Raw genomic sequence first — 20,717 nt, forward strand, 5'->3', positions numbered from 1 at the left:
AAGGGGATAAGAGGTCAGAATCTGTCTGCCATGGAAATAAAAGTGAGCCTTGAGGATTATAATGTTCACTATAAATGACGAAAATCCTACTATATGTACTTGCTCAATTATTATTGCAAGCAACTATATATATCTCATTAATTAGTTTAGCAATAAGATCCAAACTGTAATAAATTATCATAAACTTAGCAAAATAAGAGCATGGTTATCAAATTTACATATGAATAAATAATATGATATTTCTAAAAGAGAAAATGATGGATGTAATAGAAATATAGAGAAAAATATTAAAAAGGAGGACATATCAAAGTTTATGATAAATTCGGAAAAACAAACCCTGAAAAAGAGGAAAAGAAAAAGGGAAAGATGTGACATGTGGCATATTAACTTGGGGATGGACCCATTTTCATTCTTTTAGTATCGATCGACATTTTTGAGGTGGACAATCGGCATAATTTCAAAACGAATTAGCCTATTATATATCAAGAATGAGAACATTCAAAAATTCTATACTTAAGTGTTTCATCTCTCTGAATTGCGCTGTCACAGCTTATGTCTCATCCGAATAATTGCTTATGCATCATGTCTAATAGATAAATAGAACAAAGTGCAAGAGGTTCCTTATGGGAGAATCTTCCAAATGGGAATCTCATTGGTATATGAGAGGCACAGTGCTGACGTCAATAATGGAGAAGATAAACAATTCTTGTATATAAATTATATAGACACTCACCCAAATATACATATATCTATACATGGCAAGGAGATCAAGTTTTAGGCAATTTAGTAAGTGTTACTGTATCTAAGGATTATGTAGATATGAAGTAATTCCTTTTGGACTACTTTTTGTCGGTATATGAATCATTAATTCTGTCTTCGTAGGTCATGGAAATAATCCAAATATTTTGTGGACTATGATTTCTAATTTTCTATAAGATCCAAACATCTGTACTTGTTATAGTTCTGAATGGCCATTGATCAGCATCTGTGAATCCGATGTATCAATATCACATCCCTCGTTTCAATATATTCCAAGATTATTACTACATATATCAAGTGCTCAATTAGAATCACGAATTCATATTCTCATTTTGTGAGAGATTTTTAAGCGGTTAATGGTAATAAATATCGTTGATAACTCAATACAATCCCATAAGCCAAACACTTAAAAATGAGAAAATTTATTGCAAAAGGTAGTAGAGAGCCTCTGTGATATGTTTCCTTCTTATGCTGGTAGTTATTATGCCTTGGTAGGAGATTGCGCCTTGTGAGGGTAGTTATGCATGTCAAAATTATCGAAATTCAGAGAGTGTGACCGTCAATTAATCTAGACCCCTTATTTTTATTTGAAAAATGTCATAGGGTAAAAAAGATTTTCATTCGTTAAAAGTAAGGTAAAAAAATATGATTTCTCACCTTCCTCATTTTGACGATATATGGAAAAAAAGAAGAATGAATAAATAACTGAAAGCCCAACCCATGAAATGTGATCCATATATATTAAATGGAAATGTGGATTAAGAGCCCATCTAAAGTGCCAATGTATTAATGCAATTTGTTTGGGCTTCTCCGTAAAAGTATTTTTTATTATTTATTGATTAAAATACCACGTCAAGTTATGTGGACGAAAAAGTTAACGATAGGACTAAAATGAGCAGACCGTGTAAGTTTACGGGTCATGTCGGAAAACAATATTTGGATAAAAGTGAAAAATAAAGTGAAGATTGAGGACTAAATTTCATGATTTGTATTCTTCATCTGCTGTCGGGTGCCCTAAGCCCCTTTCCCGCCGCTCCCCATCACCCGCGCCGGCTGTCAGCGTCAGCTCTTGATCGCCGTCTCAACACCGACCAGACTACTATAAGCGCAGTCCCTCAGCCCTACTCCTCCTCACCTCACCGAACCGGCGAGCTCCGAGCACCGTCCGTTGGTCACTCTCTTCCTCACCTCACCGACCACCGGCCGGCCCTGAAGCTCCACGACCAGGTTAGACACTCTCCCCCAGCTGTTGCTGTTCTTGCTGGGGACATCCCATGAACGATTTTCAATTTATCTCAATAATATATGTTTTCTCCAATGATTAGAGTTCAATTGTGCGAATAGAATGCAAAAAGGTGGACGCTTGTAGTTCTTGAGAACTATTCTACGAAAGGTTGATAAGAGAGATCTTTGATTTGTTAACTATGCAGTATGACGGGATTATCAGTCGGAGAGAAGCTTTTCATACAGGGCGGCATTGCTCAAGACCTCCGCACCGATGGTCGTAAACGGCTGACTTACCGACCCATTTACGTTGAGACCGGAGTCATTCCTCAGGTAGAGTTAATATCCGGTTTCATGATGCCTTCGCAGTTGCATGTATGTTCTTTGTGTTTACAATTGAATGCCTTTCTCTGATATTAACTTTAATATTTGCAAGCTTGACAGGCTAACGGCTCTGCTCGAGTTCGGTTGGGCGGAACAGATGTTATTGCTAGTGTTAAGGTACTCTTTATTTTCAGAAATTCGAGCAACGTATCGAATCAATGCAATGAAGTCCCATTATTGATGTTGCGAAGCATTCTAGTGATTGCCCACTGATCCATTTGACTGCAGGCTGAAATTGGACGGCCGAGTCCCATGCAACCTGATAAAGGGAAAGTTGCTATATATGTTTCTTGTAGTCCGACTGCTGCTCCAATGTTCGAGGTACTACAATTTCATTATGCTTCTTCGTGCTTCTTTTCTCTGTTTTATCTTTTTGCAAGTTTCTTTATCGATTCCATTTTTATACCAACTAAATCAGTGATACCTTGTACAATAATGATGTGGCTCTAGATGAGAATTATTGCTATGAATTTGCAAATTAGGGAAGTAACACATAATTCTTTGGGTAAGTTTTGTTATCTTCATATTCGACTATATTTTTCTTGTCCAGCATATCCGACTATATTGAATGTGCCTCCATTCTATGTTTCTCTATCTATTGCTTTGATTTCTGGATTTTGATTCTCTATGTTACATCATTGTAAACAGGGAAGAGGGGATGAGGAGTTGTCAGCAGAACTCTCAATTGCTCTCCAACGGTGCCTCTTGGGTGGTAAAAGTGGAGCAGGTCTGAATTTCCCTAGGATTCATAACCGTTATAGCTGTCGCTTCTGGTTCAGTTTTCAACCTTGACCTCTTCTTCATGTATATTTCACAGGAGCTGGGATTGATCTCTCTTCTCTAGTAGTTGTCGAAGGAAAAGTTTGTTGGGATCTTTACATTGATGGTCTCGTTGTCAGTTCAGATGGAAACTTACTAGATGCTCTTGGCGCTGCAGTCAAGGTATTTGAAATTGCTACTGTATTCTCTTCTTTTTGATATGCGAGGTCCCGCTCTGCTACAAGCACTTCAAACTACTACCAAAGTTCAACTGTTTTATCGTTTTTGTTTTTTGTCTGTCATACCTGTGAAGGGGCCGTGCTAATCCTCTGTCATAAAATCGAACATCAAGAGAAGGAACTAGCAAAAAAAGTTAATGCTTAGGCTACTCCATTACTCACCTCACCTTTAATCGCAATCTTGAAGGGAAATGCTCAACTGGAATAATGAGATTGAATTTCTGTATTTCTTAGGCGGCCTTGAGCAATACGGGCATTCCTCGAGTCCAAGTTGCAGCTGATACAACAGGCGAAGATCAGCCTGAAGTCGACATAAGTGACGAGGAATTTCTACAATTTGACACTTCTAATCTTCCTGTCATAGTGACACTAACGAAGGTTAATGATAATTTCATAATCTCCAATAAATTACAATTTGAAGATGTAGGCCCGCTTTTTAGCTGATATCTGCAGTTTCTTTTTTCTCATTTCCAGGTGGGTAGGCATTATATCGTGGATGCCACCTCCGAAGAAGAATCCCAGATGAGCTCTGCAGTTTCAATTTCCATAAACAGGAGAGGGCACACCTGTGGGCTGAGCAAAAGGGGAGGTGCGGGGCTTGACCCCAGTGTTATACTCGACATGATATCCGTGGCAAAACATGTAAGTGAACAGCTGATGAACAAGTTGGATTCTGAGATATCTGCTGCTGAGGCTATTGAAGATGATTCTTAAACTTTTGTATTTAGAATTAGACCTGCTTCTACTTACCGACCCAGTTGCAATGGAGATATGTAGTCTCATCATTCGCTACTCGAGATGAATTTTGTACTCTTCTCTGCAATGTTTGGATTTCCTCTTTTATCATCATATAAGGAAAGAGCACCCGCTTCACTATTTTTTCAAGTGGCGATCGGGTGCAAGAAGAAAAATAGCACGTACAGCTACACAATAGACGGGCAATTTCAGGGCGTAATCAGGTCACGGATTCTACACGTGCTCATATGAGTCCCTAGCCACGAGCATGACATGTAAACCGACTTAATGTGGGAATAAGAGGGGCAGTTTATAGAGTCGGTGGAAGTAATTTATGGCTGATCCAACTCCATAATCTGGCATCTTATCTAATGCCAGGGGTGGAGCTTGGTTGGGGGTGTGTTGGCTTGTTTGGCAGTGGAGAAAGACTATCAGTTCAGTTCCCCTTTTATCTTCAAGGTCTTTACTGATCAGAAGCTCTCCCCCATCCGAAGCCCCTTTGCTCATGTGACGAGTACATGGGCCAGGCTGGTTCGAACTTTAAACTCGGGATGGTGTGGCATCTATGAAATAAACTCGGAATCATCGTCTCGCTTTAAAAGTTAGTAGTAACCCAATTTATTAAATTTCAGCTCGGGCTGTCCAGGTTTATCGTTGAGCTTATAGAGATTCGCGACGTTGCCTACCCCCAACCTATAAAAGATCAAAACCTGTGGGCTGTCTCGTTCTTGTAAAACTGTGAGAAAGAAGGGGGAAGATATTTTAATAGGGCTGGCTCTAAGCAAAAAAAGGGGAAAATATAATATATATTAATAGGGCAACATGTCCCCATCAAATACTGCCCGATTGAAAAGGAACGGCGTCATGATATGTTGGACATGTATTGCCAGCCATCATGATACGTATTACGTTGGACATCACGTGGAGCATAGGGACTTCTGCAGTTCTGCTGATTGCCAAGCCTAACTTACTGTGAATAAATATTTTTTCGGATGAGCCAACATTCGGTGAGTATCTGCTACTTGACCGAGTAAAATTCAATAAAAATATATTTAAGTGATAAACAATATCCACAAATTTACCGAATACTTGCTACTCTATCTCCTTTTTCCTTATGTCTTTGTAAATATACCTACCCCTTTATAACCGAAAAAATATCTAAAAAGAAAATCTCGGACTAAGTTTTTTCATTAAGATATCAGAAAGAAAAACATGGGAAGTGGACAGAGTTAGAGAGAGAGAGGGAGAGGGAGAGAGAGAGAGAGAGGGCGCTATAAAATCTATCATCCCTCTCCCTGGAGAGAGATTTCAGCACCAAGCAGCGCTCAACAATGGCGGCAATTACCAACAGCTGCTCCTACTCCTCCGTCTTCATGTCCCAACTTCAAAAACATTCCCTCGCAATGCCCAGAAGCCATGGCCCAGCTCTCGCTTTCTCGAGAAATCCCCACAAAGCAGGCAGGATCACTAGCAAACTGCCCGAAACCGGGGTTCAGAAGCAGAGCCCCCCTGCCGCGGGTGGCGGCTCCAGGCACAAGATGGACGAGTACAACGTTGCCATGAAGAGGCTCATGAGGAACCCTTATGAGTATCACCATGATCTCGGTCAGCTTCCTCGGGAAAAAAAAAATCGTTTCTTCGGGCATTCGGGTGCTATATCGATTTGACTGTGTTTGTGATGGTGATTTAGATTGAACTGGTGAAGGAAAGTTGGCCTTTTTTGTCTGGTCTGATGATAATGTTCTTGCGGCTTCTTTTGGCTGTACTGTTTCCTTTTACATTCTACTGTAACATCAGACCCTGCAACTATTCGAAAAAGGAGCTTGCTTTATCTACGATGAATAGAACAATAGGCTTTTGTCTGATTAATGTTCTTGCTTAAAATATAGGTAGACAACCGCAAGTACTTGCTCTATCGAGTGGCGATTGTTCTTGCCCTTCCTTTACTTATATCTTAATCCGTTGACATATTGGCTGCAAAGTATGCTCCTCCTTGTAAGGAAGTTAGTTATCCACTCCTTTCATTGTACCTTTCTGCCTTTTTCTTCCGGAATATTAGCGGGACCTTGCTTATTTTGCTTTTCGGGATACTCTACTATATGAAACAATATTCTGTAATTTTTTTTTTTTTGCATTTAGCAAGATAGGAAAAGAAAAATGATTAGGATTAACGAAACTGATGCGCTTTCTGTGATGTGTTCAGGCATGAATTACACACTGATAACTGATAATTTGATCGTGGGCTCGCAGCCTCAGAAACCAGATGATATTGAACACCTCAATCAGGAAGAGAGTGTGGCTTACATATTAAACTTGCAGCAGGATGGGGACATCGAGTATTGGGGAATTGATTTTCAGTCCATTCTGAAGAAATGCCAAGAACTTGGAATCCAGCATATCAGGAGGCCTGTAAGTGCATTTTGGATAAAAGATGTAACTAAGTCATTCATCAGTGGCATATGCCCATCAAATTGAATATATATCTTAATGTTATAAGACGTTCATAGGCGAGAGATTTTGATCCGGACTCCTTGAGAAGTGGTTTGCCGAAAGCCGTCTCTTCATTAGAATGGGCCATCTCTGAGGGGAAAGGAAGAGTTTATGTCCACTGCACCGCTGGACTTGGAAGAGCCCCTGCTGTTGCAATTGCTTACCTCTATTGGTTCTGCGACATGAACGTGAGTCTCGGTCTTCCTCGCTTGTCTATTTGTATATCTTCAACCACTATGCAGTTTTGTATTTACATCTCACTCAGAAGCAAAATGAATTTAGCAACGCTCGGCATCTTATGTGAATGGTGCAGCTGAACAATGCCTATGACATGCTTACTATAAAGAGACCTTGTGGACCTAACAAAAAGGCCATCCGTGGAGCTACATATGATTTGGCTAAGAATGGGTGGAAGGAGCCTTTTGAGAGCCTTCCCGAATATGCTTTCGAAGATATTGCAGATTGGGAGAGGACCTTAATCCAAGACCGAGTTCGATCTCTCCGTGAAACGTGAACTTACTGATAAGGTGAAAATCATCTTACCAGTAGACGTAACACAGCAGCTTTTGTATACATCCTGGCTTCTCTTCCCTGATGTGATGGGCATGATAGGATCTAGAGCCTTCCTGGTTTCAATGATTTTGGGGTTTATGGTCTGAACTTCTGCACGCTTAAGCGTGTTACATGCTTAAAACATTCAGTGCATTATCCAGTATTTATAGATTCTTCTGAAACTGATCCAAATACATTTATAGAGTCGCTCATCATCTGCAGTTCTAACAGTTCAGTGCATGCCCAACAGGTATCGACTTGTTAAGACCCAAAGAATCTAGCAGTTACAGAGGTATACCATACAATAGCAGGACAGTAGGAAGCAAGTGACAGCAGATACTATTTTGAGGGAAAAGGTTCAGTAACAGCAGTTGGAGTGCGAGATCGAAGAGACTGATTATCATTTGTAATAAACAAGCTTATCGGTATTCTTTCCCACATAGGGAGCTTCATTTCATGCCCCATTATACCAAACAATTTTAAATCTGCTACCCTGAAGTTGCAGGCGATGCTTAACAGACATTTTCGCATTATGTTTAGATTTTATGTTCTGGACTGGCAACTCGTTTCCCTTTCATGCAATCAGAGCTTACATCTGCGGAAGTTGTAGCACCATAAGCATTAAACACAAGAACAGTGACTCACTAGCAGCAATTACTTGTTGGTTGAATTGAAAATACAAAATTTTGATCTAATGTGCTCATGTGATCCTTGCATGAAATAAATCGTTTCTATATGTTACATTTTCTTGATGTATATCCATCATTGATGGGTCACAAATGACCCCTAGTGTAAACGGCGAATTAGGAACTTGTAGCATTCTTGAGTCTTGCTAGCTGTTCTTGTCGACGTCCTAAATGAAATGCCGTGATTATCCACATTAAGCAAACCTACAATGTTAACAGGAAAAAAAAATTGAGTTACGATCAGCTACGAAGCTCATACCGAGCAAAAGTTGAACTACAATTTAAGAACTCATCGAAAGACTAAATCATCAAATCGCACACACCGGCAAGGCGTAAAGGGAAACTGCTGAAATTTTTCCATTGAAAGAACTGAAGAGTAATTTAAACATCCCAGCTGCAGTAGCATCACCGAGTCTCTGGACAATGACATCTATGCAAACCTGCCAAATCATGCCAAAGAGAAAATTGTGTTGTCAGTCTAAAAGGAAAAATCTAATAAGTGCTGACTGTTGGTAAGAAGAATAACATGATCTGAATTTACGGGTAAGAAAAGAGATCCATAACCTTAGCTTTGTACTTCTCATCCTGTGAAACAACAGTAAATAGAAGCTCTCTTCCCGGCCTTGTAACAACATATGTGACAACCTGCAGAAATAAGCAGATGCTGCATAGATCTTTCACAAGAATTGACGAACAGTTGAAGGCACTTTCTATTCTTCACATAGAAACGAGGAGCATATTATATTTCAAAACCTTTCTAAGGGTCTCAGAGACAGCAACTGCTACCCACGTGGGCCAAAGTGCAACAGCCACCAAGTTCAACAATGCAACAAAGGGAGCAGAGCAAATAGCCATGGTGACCCCAGCAACAGCAAGAATTCGACCCTGTTAAGGACATAGAAAGTGTGAGATGGGAGCATAGATATACCACCATTTATACTCAGTTGGATCATTTTCCCTATAGAAAAAACAATAAGAGCACTTACTGTTAAAGTCAGTTGCCCGGCAAGTATAAATACGGCGATGAAGCTATTTATCTGGGCAAATAATCTTCTCCGGTCGGTGGAGCTTATTACAGCATTTGCTATCACAGTAACTTTCTGCATAAAAAGAGACAACAAAGATTAAAAAATATAACAAAATCGCAAAAGCATGAACCTTGTCCACAAAGCCTTGCAACTGCTCATGGCCAGAACATTGCATGCATCATGGAGAGAAAAATGTGTTACCTAACCTGGAAATAAAAGAATGACGAAACAACCGCACTCAGCCAGAGGAATAGTGACACATATATCAGGTAGGTGGAGGACATAATAAGCCATAGTCCGTCTAAGATGGCCCAAATTTGAGGCTTTGACTCACGGGCTGGTGATTTGGGAGAAGGCATTTTCGTGCCAGGTGGTGCTTGCCCATCTGCATCCTTTTGTTGATCAGCATCACCTTCACTGAATGCAAACAGAAACGGATTAAAATCAGTCTCAGTTTTTAGGATCGATGGTTTCTTTCTAAGATGGAAAATAACCATAAACCAGTCAAAAGACTCCAAATTGAGATGAGAAAATTAAGCAATGTGAAGGAAAACCCAAAATGCGAAAAACTAAACATCAAGAACAAGATTCAGATTGCAACCCTAATTCTTTTCCCAGGCCCAAATTTTCAACAGAGTATTGGTTTTTTCCTTCTCAAATATGTATTGAGAGTCCCATTATATACTCACAGACCAAAGAATGATGATCATAAATATATAAATCACGAAAATGGATGAACGCATAAAAACATACATGATTGGAGCTAATTCTTCAGGAAGATGAGGTAACTCTTGGTTGATCCCCCTCGATGATTGTGCAGCAAGTTCCAACAAGAGAGCAGCCAATAGAAGTAGATCTGCAGTTTATCCAGTCAATAGTGTACCTTAAAAGAGCAATGGAAATGTAGCATGTTAAAATTCCAGAGTTGGGATCGTGCAAGCTTTACGTACATGGCCCTACCCAAGCCATTAATGTAGCAAACAGGGACCCAAAAAGCTGGCCCAATGTAGCGCCAGCACCAATGAAGCCGAAGAGTCTCGAACCTGACTGAACATAAGAACCACGTAAGATGATGTAAATGTGCCTGCTTCTCAAAACATAAGCTGTGGCAATTATAGAGACCTCATTGTCCATCACATCAATCACTCTTGCCCATGTTGATGAAATAGTGATAAGATTGAGCAAAGCAACCTGTCAGGGTATCCACAAAAGTGGAAAAATGCTCAGATTTTCAACAAAAGGTCACCAAAAACAATGACTAACAATTGCAATAAATTGAAGACTATACCCAAAGGAAAAATCCCATTCTAACAGATATGTAAAACCATCCATAGTTTTGGCCACTAAGTGACGACGATGGACTAGCATGATCAACATCGACTTTTAGATCCGTCTTTATTGAGGAAGAATTAGAAACGGCTAATCCCTTCAAGAAAAACAAAAGGAAGAATCAGCTCCGCGGATATCAATATGAAACTCAAATTGAAAAAATGCTCAGAAGCTCCTATTTTACCTTCATTTGAGATGAAAATCCAGGAGAAGAAGAATTCCATAGCAGAAAGAATATAACCAATGATATACTGAAAAACCTGTGTATCAAAACCAAGGCCTGGAATTTCAAGAAACATCCATTAAAAGACGATATATCAGAGTGAAAAATAAATCCACCAAAGGATCTGCTTACGTGAGATATTAAGCTTGTGAAGAATAACTGGAAGCAACAATTTTATTCAAGTTATAGCATATTCGCTGGCACCTCAGATTCTTCAAAATTATATCTACATTAACTCCCAGAATTGTTTTGTGAATGGAAGATTTTATAGTAAGCTAAGAAGCCTCATTCCCTCACAAAGACTGAAAATACTGTCTGTCGGGATACTCTCTCTCTCTCTCTCTCTCTCTCTCTCTCTAGTTTCATTTAATCTTTTTTCACAAGAAAATGATGAAGATGGAATTGATGGGTCATAAATCAATGCGGATTAACATTAGAATTCAGACTCTAGAGCACAAGAGAGAAGACCGCACAGAAAATATCAGAAGGATGTTGCAAGCAGCTAAACATAATCATACTGCTATGGTTATTGACGACCTGCAGACAACTTAACTTTCTTCAAACACCATCATTGCCAGTTACTATCTTTTGATCAAACTTAAACCAACAATACTAGAAACAACAGAAATTATAAAACAGAAGAGGAAAGGTCATCACACAAGTGGAGTCAACATCAATGATGTACTCCAAATTACTCATGTTAAAAGGTTGAGTCCTTCCGTCATTCATATGATGCTCAAAATATTTCATGCTGGAGTTCCCGACATTCAAAGTCAGCATAACTCGAAGCCCATGTTTACGGGCAAAAGGATCTCACTTTCATATCATATTCAAGTTTCAACATTTTTAGCCATCAGAAATGGGTAATGTGCATGAGTAATAGTAAAGCATCAACATTTGAGGCTCACTCGCAGGACTACAGTGCATTCACCTTGCGTTTAGAGAGATTGGGCAAGGAAAAGATTAGGGTGGAAACCGGGGCGGCGATCAGGGTGAGCACCAAGGACCCGACAAACAGACCCGGGAGATTCGACAGCCCCAGAGAGATTGCCCCTTCATCACGCAGCGGAAGCACCACGAAGTACGCGCTCAAAATCTACCAATCCCCAGGGCGTTTCCAAATCAAGATCACGAAGCTCATGTCCAATCAAATGTTGGGAAACGATCAAGTCAATGGATGGTATCAGATGGAAATTGAACTTACGCAGAAGAAGCAGGAGGAAGAGTGGATGAGCGCAGAGGTCTCTTGCGGGTGTACGGTGACGAAGGCGGAGAGGACCGCGTGCGAGCGAGACCTGCCAATCGCCATTGCCGCTACCGGGTTTCCCTTTTCCTTTCCTCAGCTACTGGTTCTCACTCCCCACCACGGCTCAGATGGAGAGCTCGTGGGAAAATACAATGGTGAATTCTGCCAGTTTGTTTGTTTGTTTGGGGGGGGGGGGGGGGGGGGGGGGGGGGGGGGGGGGGGGCTGCGATTGGCTGCGGGTTTAACTTTTTGGTCAGTCAGTCGGTTCGTCCGAGCTCCGAGCTGCAGGAACGAAGAAGAGGACTTCCTGATGGCGGAAAATAAAAACACCTTTTTAATTTTTTTCCCTTTTTTATTTTCTTTTTTAATTCAGTTATTGCTAAGGAGAATAACTTTAATATTCGATCACCTAAACCGAATTAGCCAGAGTTGTTTGAACTTATGGATACCGGAGTGCATATCCAAAAAATTTCTTTTTAAATTTTTATTTTTATTTTGATATCATCCAAAATGACATCATTTTGATTATTTTATAGGGATTTTTGCGTTACATATCCTATCATTTTATTATTTTTTCAAATCTATAACTTACTTTCAAAATTACTCAAAAAAACTTATGGTTTATATCATGTTTCAAATCCATTCGGGCATCAATTTGTCCATCAATAAAACGTAAGTGAACCTCAAATCTATCAAATAATTTTAATTATTTATCAAATCTATCTCATGATTTTAATTTTTTTTCTAAAATTTATCTCGGGCAAAGAGCTACAGTGACAAGAATGGGCCTTCTTACGTTCCACGTCAGCGATACCGTTAAAAGTTGATACCGGGATAGATTTAGAACAACATATAAATCATGAGACTTTTTTGATAATTTTTAAACTATAAAATAAATTTGTAGAAATGGTCAAATCATGAGATATATGGCGTTAAAACTCATATTTTATATTATCTAGTGACGGTGTTAGTCCAATTGTGTCTCCATATTAGATTTTCGTCACGTCCGTTAACAGCTAGGCTAATCTGACAGAGGAAATCGAAATTTAAAGACTATTTTATTGGCAAAAAATTTTGAGGGACCAAATTATTGGTAGATGAATCTTTAGATGACTAAATTGTTAGTTTTCTCAAATTATTTTTCTTTGAGAAAAGCATACTGGTTCTTTTCAAATCCGATCCAAACAGTCCGAGTTAGTTCTATTTCAATTCTTGGTTCAAAATCAAGTTCATGGGATCTCGATCGACATTGAATTCAAAGAATTCTTATATAGTTTTGAATCTACCAAACTTATCGTTTTCAAGTTAAACTGTCAAACCTATCATTTGCGAGTTGAACCGATATGATATATGATTCTGCAGGCTGACTCACTGGCCTTTCTGAAAGAGTGATTCGAGTGAACATGCTCTGCCTTGGCTCATATCAGGCAACCAAATCTTAGAAATTCGAGAGTGTAACGTCAGGTGGTTGTTCTTTACATGCAGGACATTGCAGTCGAATCGAACTGTGCAGGAGGTGGAGGAGGTGGGAGCATTACGCTTATATGGACTCCTAGCACGGAGTGATTCTAGCAGGCAGTCCGATCCTCATTGTCTCTTCACTTTCAGCCAAGATGATATATGCTGTAGCTGCTGCTAGTTCATATGCTTATGATATATGGTCCCGATAAAATGCTAAATATGAGTACATGAAATTTCAGGTATTCGCATGTCACTGCTAGTCTTTATATTGCAGGAGGATTACACGAAATGAGTTAGCTAACCTATATAGATTATGAGTTAGATAACATAAAGATCGAGCATTATGAGGACTTGAGTGGTCTTGTAACCCAGGAATTGGAGACTGAAGTTGGCTCGAGTAGCTCCTGTGGTCACAATACTGCCGATGAGCATCACGAGCAAGTGTGTAAAGAGATGGCCTTATGAGAGTGCAGATGACAGAAGTTATCACACAACAAACAAAGGAATTCACGGAACAGATAACGGGACTGAAACAGATTATTTCATCGATGGCTGCAAATATTGCACTGTAAGTGGCCCCGCAGCAGGGCTTTCGTCCTGTGGAGGCACATCGGCATGAGCCTCAGCCATGGCCACAGCCTCAGCATCAACCTCCACATGATACTCCCGACCAAGTTCATTGGCCGCAACCCCCAGACAATAATGGAGACTATAGGCACCAGCAAGGGGATAGTGAGTACGACTGCGAGTGGATTCTTTTAGGTGATAATACTTAGGTTTCACTTTTGCACGTCTCGACAATGATGCGCTGTAGATAGATGCTCTGCTTTGTGCATTAGTTTAGTGTTTTTGTGGTCGATTTGCCTCGCCGGGATCCTCTCTTGAACCCTGATTGGCAGACGCCTTCTGATCCTTCTTAACATTGAATCGAGTAGGATATGGTCTCATGTACTATGACCGCTGAAAATGAAGCTGATGGGAGTCTCGACTTTCTGCTATTGATCAATCGATGTGTTACTTTTCCAGATCGGAGCGGAGTATGCTCTGTACTAAGCATTGGTAACCTACCATTATGTGTGAGACAATACTACTACGGGGCATTAATCAATATATCGGTTAATGATTCATCTCAGATCTGATTCACCACAGAGACGCTGATGCTCTTTCTTTGTCAATAAGAATGCTAACTCCTTTTATTATGTCCTATTGATGTCTATTGATCATTTTTAGCCTCTGAGTGGTCAGTTTCCGGAACATTTTTTTGGATAAGTGATTCAAAACTTTCGTTAATAAAAAAGAACAGACACACACTTATTCGAGAAACCATTAAGAACAATAGATACATCACAACTTATAAGCTCGAGCAGCTAGTGAGGTCTCAAGCTTGGCCTCAAGATTAGGAATAGAACACACTAAGCTTTACAAGGCTCACTATTTGCTACAAAAGGGACTTATTTTAAAAAACTTAAAGATTGCACTCCCATCATATTCTCTTCTGTTGCAGTGAAAGAAGAGGATGTGGCTTACATATTAAACTTGCAGCAGGACCGGAATATTGATTACTGGGGAGTTGATCTTTATTACATTCATATGTCTAATGGGATTCTTTTTACATGAAAGCGCTGGTTTTCGTTCTTGTGTTTAGTCCATTGCTGCAAATTCTCTGCCTGGCGTGGCTATGATATGATTATGCAGGCGAACTCATTGACTCTTTCTATTAGTGTACATTCTCTGCCTCGGTTCCCTAATCATACAACTGAGAATCTTTATCAACTCGACTACTAAATGAGATTCGAATCACCTAAAAAACAGATAAGAGAGAACCGGAAATTGTTCAGCCCGGGTCGGGATTTAACAATGTCATTAATTAGGTCAGATTCCTTGGAGCAGAACGGATTAAGAAACGGGATCTCAATTGAAATTTGAACAACTCCCACTATCTGAAATACAAATCCGTTCCAAGATTGTGTTACAAGATTGTACTTGCCACCACCAAATCCGAAATGGAAGAGAAATGTCCAGTCAATTCCTATCAAGTATAGATGTCGAGTGTAAATGAAGACCAATGATGGACAAGAAAACAGTCCTTTCCCGTTTCCTGTAGTCATCTCGAGAAGAGCCTAGTAAAGAAGTTCCCCGACTTGGATTTCTGCTCCAAGCAAGCCACGTGCACGTACCTCCCAAACTTGTCGACTTGCCTCGCCTCTCCCCTCGTGTCTTTCTTGCAGATCTTGCAGGTCTTGTCGACCCAACCCTCCTCGACGTATTGCCCGTCCACTGGATTGCAACAGAAGGGAATTCAGAATCAGTTGTAAGTTAAAAGAAATTACCCTCAATTTTATGCGCGATCTTCTCTGGTAATCCAATCTAAAGTTGCATCATCAATTCATGGGAAGGGACAGGTAAATTTATCATAGATATAGGGTATGTAAACGACTATCCATCCGTCATCATCCAATGGAAAAACTTGCATTAGATGATTGGAAAATAAGACTTCCGAACACCTAAGGTTCCAGATCAAACAGTCCTCAACAAAATTCTGGTGATGGCCAATGCTCTTGATAGTTATATCAAGAAAACATCAAGATGATCTCGAGAATTGTTCGACTAAATAAGAAGATTGTGCATAGTCTATTACCATCAACGTAGGACTTGAAGAAATCCTTGTATGTCCCTCCAATCTTCCTTCTGAGAGCTCCATACTGCAGCAATGCGGCAAAAACCCAAGTCACCAATAGAATAGACAACAGAACCAATGATAGGATTTGGAACTTTAAGGTGCCCCAGCACCGTGTCAGCTCAAAGTCTTGATGTAACCGCAACAACAATCAGTATGATCACGCGCCCAACAACGAAAAAATAACATGCCTACTTTGGCTAAAATATTCCAGCACGTATTCTCTTGTTGTTTAATGAAATTCACCACGATCCAATATATATTTACACACACACACTTATATATATTCCAGCAAGCAGAGCATTAGAAATAAGCTGCTAGTGCCTATGAGGTTTGAGAACCAAAAAAACCTGCTCCATCTATAAGGTTGCATCGACAAACTGAAGAGTCGAGAAAGAAATTCACCTGCTCTCGGGACATTCTGCTGCCGGAACTAGTGGCATCCCTGGCCTCTTCGAGGAGTGCGGCATCCTCCGCCGACCTGACCTGGGAAAAATCAAGAGCCTCCGTCACGCTCCCGAACAGGGACTGCTTCCTCTTATTGGGCTCTCCCTCTTCCTTCTTGTCCTTCTCCATCTTCGCCGAAACCGCAACCCGAGGGACGCAACCCCTGTTGAGCCCACCATAACTAGAGAAGCTCTTTACTGCAGCTCCCCCGAAGCCAGCGTTGGGGGAAGGCAGGGGAAGTGCCCGCATTCCCATGTTTCAGTGTGTCCCGAGAAATGTTATCGTTTTCGTTGATACGAAGGGGAATAACCAGTGAGTTCTTAATATATGTTGCCATGGAAGTGGCTGGAGTGGTGCGGGGAGGAGAAGGGCTTCTGGCCACAGAGACGGGCATGGTGGTGAGTGAAGAAGCTACGTGGCCCATTGAAGACTTGAGAACAATCACAGGAAAGCGTTAGCTTATTGTTCTATTCATGCAAATTCTCAGCCAGTAAATAAATACTTGATTTTTTCCAATGGAGAAAAATAAATAAATAAATATCTTGGCTTTGACTGAAAAAAAATGATAATTATGTCCCTATCAAGATTTTGTCATGATTTTCGGTATTACTAGTAGAAAATGCACTAAAAAGTAAAAACTATGTACAAATTGATACTATATATCCGTTAGTTCTCGAAAAATCTTATATTGCTTGCAAGATATGCACATGTACATGGTGGTCTAAAGGCTGAACTCAGAGGAGTAATGATAATTCACCATATTTGCGCGATTCGCTTCAACAATTAAAATTGTTGACAACTATTTATAGTCTAAATGGCAAGACAAAAGAAGAAATAAAAAGTCTAAACAATACTCCTTATTTATATAATTTTAATATAAAGCCAAATCTATATATCTAAACCTAAAATGCTATCTTCATTTGATCCAACATATATTGTTTTCTAATAATTAACTTGGGTTGATTCAGGTGGTTAGATACAGTTTTCCTTAAATTAAGTCTTGAATTCGAATTTAAATGGGAAAAGACACAATTGAAAAAGTTTTACTTCTTAATCGACCGACCAAACACGAATTTGGATTAGTTGAGCGCATTAGATTTTCGAATATCAGATGATGATGATGATTGAAAATTATATCTTATAATAAAATAGAATAATACCTTCTACAGTTTTTTCTTTTTAGATATAGAGTAAACAATTGATTAATTTGCAGAAACAAAAATATACGCATTTGCACTGTTAAATTACATGCAAAGTCGCGTGCTTTCTAAATTATTTTAGATTTACCGTGCACTTTCAAAATTTTCAATGAAATCACAACATTTCATATTTGCTCTATATCTAGCACACTGTCAATCTCTATCTATTTTTTTCCATCAAAATGCTATCGCAGCAATTCCACATGATTAATTTTTTAAAAGTTTGAAAAAATAAAAAAATGATTAATATTTACTATTTAATAATTTTTAAAAAAGAAACTGTAACGACCCGACCCAATCTACGGGACTGGCCTAGCAACTTGTCTAGCCCAATCACAAACCCAAAATGCTCAAGCGCAAGTTATTAGTAATCCTATACGCAGGTCTTAATTAACCACTTCACTAACTCTTCTCCTACCAATATGGGATTTGGGGTGTTACAGTATCCCCCAATAGAAGGCTTGATGTCCTCATCCAGGACACTTCATCAGGCAGGTAGAATTCTAGAGGTGGCTTCTGCGGTTCAAGAGGTGGCTTCCACCTAGTTCGTCGGGTGTAACACTTTGTCCGCATAGAACTTAGTTCCCACACTCTCGGCTTGTGTACTGCTTTGATACCATTTGTAACCACCCGACCCAATCTAAGGGACTGATCTAGCAACTTGTCAAGCCCAACCACCAGCCCAAAATGCTTAAGCCCAAGTTAGTAATCTCATAGGCGGGTCTTTATTAACCACTTCACTAACTCTTCTCCCATTAATGTGGGATTTTGGGGTGTTACAGAAACCCTAACAATCACCCCCACAAGGACCAAAGGTAGGCGCTTGCCAGGGCTACTACCCTCTCTAGCCACTATTATCAGAAACCTTATCGAACTGGCCGTTGAAATGGTTTGTTTAGGAATCTGGACAGCTGGACCTTGCTCGAGCCGATTCTGCTCAAGGATAGAAGTTGTACAATTAAGCCGGTAATTCTTTAAACCCATATGAACCGGACCGAACTATGGTTTTCTTCTATTAAGAAAAATTAATTGGGTGAAAGGAGACTCAAACCAAGGACCTCTAACTCTCTAATAAATGCATGCATACACCTTAAACCATTTAGGAAAAACCATGTTTTATTCTTTTTGGGCCTTTTTTTTTTGTTACTACAACATAACAAAGGGAGAAAATACTTGAGTAGAATTTTTTTATTCAATATTTTCAATTATTTGACTTAATGTCTAGGTATATTTAATTTATCATCAATTTTGTAATGATGTGTGGATTATTTAATATTTAATTAAGCACGCGGTCCGACCTATCGAACGGTTGGTTGGACCCATAGACCCATGTACACATACCCTGGCCAATGTCCGGTCTTGTTCTAGTAACATTGTCGCTAGTGGCCACTATCCCCTTAGATGAGGTCGGTGGCCAGTCGATAACTTGCCTGGCACCACCCCATAATAAAAAATCCTAATTCTAGACCAAAATTAAGAGGGTATTGGCCTCGTCGATGGCCATCAATCCCCATAAATGAGGTTGTTAGCGATTTTTGAATTTGCCGACGACCTTATTTAATTCTCAGCCAAAATAACAAGGGTGGCGATCTCGTTGGCAGCAACCACTCCTAACAATGAGTTTGCCAGCAAGTTGTGGATTGGTTGGCGACCTCATTCAAGGAAGTGTTGGCTGTTGGCGGTGCCACTACCCCGGCAAGCACCCACCCTTGTACTGGGGGTGGGTGTTTTTTTTTTTAATGTCTTGCACTTTATTTTTTATATATATATTTTTTTATTTTCACAAAAAATTTAGTTACGTGGCAATGCCACATCAGCATTTGACAAAAATAGTTAACAAAAAATTGAGAGCGTGCTAGTTATGGATCAATATAAAAAGTTGTTATTTTACATAATATTTTGAAAAATATGTGCTAAATGTAGAACAAGTTGGAAAGTATGTGACTTTAGATGCAATTTTTTTAGATAAGTATTTTTACATGTAATTTACCCATTTGTAAATTATATTATACTTTGAATTAATTTCAAACTTTAGAATAGAATATAGTTTGGTATATATATATATATGTACGTGTTATACTAACCATATATATGTGTGGGTAAATATGTATAAGCAATTAAGCATCAAGGAAAGTGTCTTAATGCAATGGCATCAGGTGCCGACGCGTAATCAAGAGGTCATCGGTTCAATCTTCACAATGGAATTTATGTACCATTATATTCTATTTTATTTAGGAATGAGTCTTAATGGAATTGTATAAGATGGTGACGCGAAATTAAGAGGTCATCGGTTCAATTTTCACCAGTGAAATTTATGTATCATTATATTTTATTTTATTTCTTTTCATTTTATTTAGGAAAGAGTCTTAGTGCAATAGCATAAGTTGCTAGCGTAAAATCAAGCGGTTCTCAGTTCACTCTTTATCAGTGACATTTACGCACTCTTATACTCTATTTTATTTCTCATCATTTTATTAGGCCTAGGAGCTCTCATGGCTGAAGGTGGTGCCCTGGTGTTTGTTTTATTCTTGCTGAAACTACGACTCTATATATGTGTCTTTGTATAGCCATCTTACCCAAGAGGCACCACTGCGAACACTCCTATTAAAAAATGTCACGTCTATTAATACCGTTCTTTTTGTCAGTTATCTAGTTTGTGTCACGAATTTGTTAGATCCCGTTAAGGTTAAAACAAAGAATAGAAAAGTTCGGAGGGACTGTGACTATATATGACGCCGGACTTCGTCATAAGACGCAAAACTTAATATGATTAGTGCTTATAACCAAGTGCAATGCACTTCCCTAATCAACAACGGACAAAGCTACAAACAGAAAATTTCATTTTGTTATAAATTTTCTTCATCATCTTCTAAGTTTTTTTGGGTAATTATCATTTTCTAAGTTATTTTTAACAAACAAAATAAAAGACGGTTCACACACTTACCCATTTGTTTGAGTCAAATATATGCAGGGATTGAAAGATGTCCGTTTCTGACCAGCAAAAAAAGGGCGAAGGGTTCCATCCCGACCGTTAGTCATTCCATTTCTCCTTTTCCTCTCTTCCCTATTTTCCCAATCGGCAAGTAGAATAGAGGAAGCGGTTACCACACACACATATAAATATATATATATGAATTCATCCATGATCCAATACTGAACATAATATTGATACATAAAATAAGATAATTTATACAACAATACAGTCAGTACAAGTATATAAAATTTTAAATTAAAATTATATTTTATTGTGCACGTAGCTCGAGTAATATTATTGTTTAT

The 20,717-nt window shown here is 39.2% G+C and overlaps 4 protein-coding genes across 7 annotated transcripts; 2 read left to right on the forward strand and 2 right to left on the reverse strand.

Moving 5' to 3' along the window:
- Window positions 1-1,764: 1,764 nt before the first annotated feature.
- On the forward strand, window positions 1,765-4,241 carry LOC116187005 (exosome complex component RRP42). The gene is made up of 8 exons (XM_031515574.1): window positions 1,765-1,986; window positions 2,190-2,316; window positions 2,428-2,484; window positions 2,596-2,688; window positions 3,016-3,094; window positions 3,185-3,309; window positions 3,600-3,743; window positions 3,840-4,241. Exons 2-8 carry the CDS (start codon window positions 2,191-2,193, stop codon window positions 4,077-4,079), a joined length of 864 nt encoding a protein of 287 aa, XP_031371434.1. The 5' UTR covers window positions 1,765-1,986; window position 2,190; the 3' UTR covers window positions 4,080-4,241.
- Window positions 4,242-5,290: 1,049 nt separating this feature from the next.
- Window positions 5,291-7,693, forward strand: LOC116188318 (phosphoglucan phosphatase LSF2, chloroplastic). 2 transcript variants are annotated; one of them, XM_031517593.1, is made up of 5 exons: window positions 5,291-5,750; window positions 6,304-6,509; window positions 6,608-6,778; window positions 6,904-7,117; window positions 7,393-7,693. In XM_031517593.1, the coding sequence occupies exons 1-4, from the start codon at window positions 5,432-5,434 to the stop codon at window positions 7,102-7,104; spliced, it is 897 nt and encodes a 298-aa protein (XP_031373453.1). In that variant the 5' UTR covers window positions 5,291-5,431; the 3' UTR covers window positions 7,105-7,117; window positions 7,393-7,693. The 2 variants fall into 2 exon arrangements, with proteins under 2 accessions (XP_031373453.1, XP_031373454.1); XM_031517594.1 differs by having other exon boundaries at window positions 5,296-5,705; window positions 7,393-7,681.
- Window positions 7,694-7,787: 94 nt separating this feature from the next.
- Window positions 7,788-11,851, reverse strand: LOC116188317. Of its 3 annotated transcripts, XM_031517589.1 has the most exons (13): window positions 11,613-11,851; window positions 11,340-11,504; window positions 10,370-10,465; window positions 10,145-10,282; window positions 9,979-10,047; window positions 9,807-9,903; window positions 9,610-9,712; window positions 9,063-9,273; window positions 8,815-8,928; window positions 8,582-8,713; window positions 8,393-8,473; window positions 8,152-8,268; window positions 7,788-8,032 (listed from the first exon to the last, which is right to left on the reverse strand). In XM_031517589.1, the coding sequence occupies exons 1-13, from the start codon at window positions 11,715-11,717 to the stop codon at window positions 7,946-7,948; spliced, it is 1,515 nt and encodes a 504-aa protein (XP_031373449.1). In that variant the 5' UTR covers window positions 11,718-11,851; the 3' UTR covers window positions 7,788-7,945. The 3 variants fall into 3 exon arrangements, with proteins under 3 accessions (XP_031373449.1, XP_031373451.1, XP_031373452.1); XM_031517591.1 differs by lacking the exon at window positions 11,340-11,504; XM_031517592.1 differs by lacking the exon at window positions 11,613-11,851 and having other exon boundaries at window positions 10,370-10,445; window positions 11,340-11,476.
- Window positions 11,852-14,948: 3,097 nt separating this feature from the next.
- LOC116187202 lies at window positions 14,949-16,613 on the reverse strand. Its single transcript, XM_031515834.1, has 3 exons — window positions 16,198-16,613; window positions 15,754-15,817; window positions 14,949-15,392 (listed from the first exon to the last, which is right to left on the reverse strand). The coding sequence occupies exons 1-3, from the start codon at window positions 16,492-16,494 to the stop codon at window positions 15,220-15,222; spliced, it is 534 nt and encodes a 177-aa protein (XP_031371694.1). The 5' UTR covers window positions 16,495-16,613; the 3' UTR covers window positions 14,949-15,219.
- Window positions 16,614-20,717: the final 4,104 nt, after the last annotated feature.

This window comes from Punica granatum, chromosome 8, assembly GCF_007655135.1.
Source record: "Punica granatum isolate Tunisia-2019 chromosome 8, ASM765513v2, whole genome shotgun sequence".
Taxonomy (NCBI): Eukaryota; Viridiplantae; Streptophyta; class Magnoliopsida; order Myrtales; family Lythraceae; genus Punica; species Punica granatum.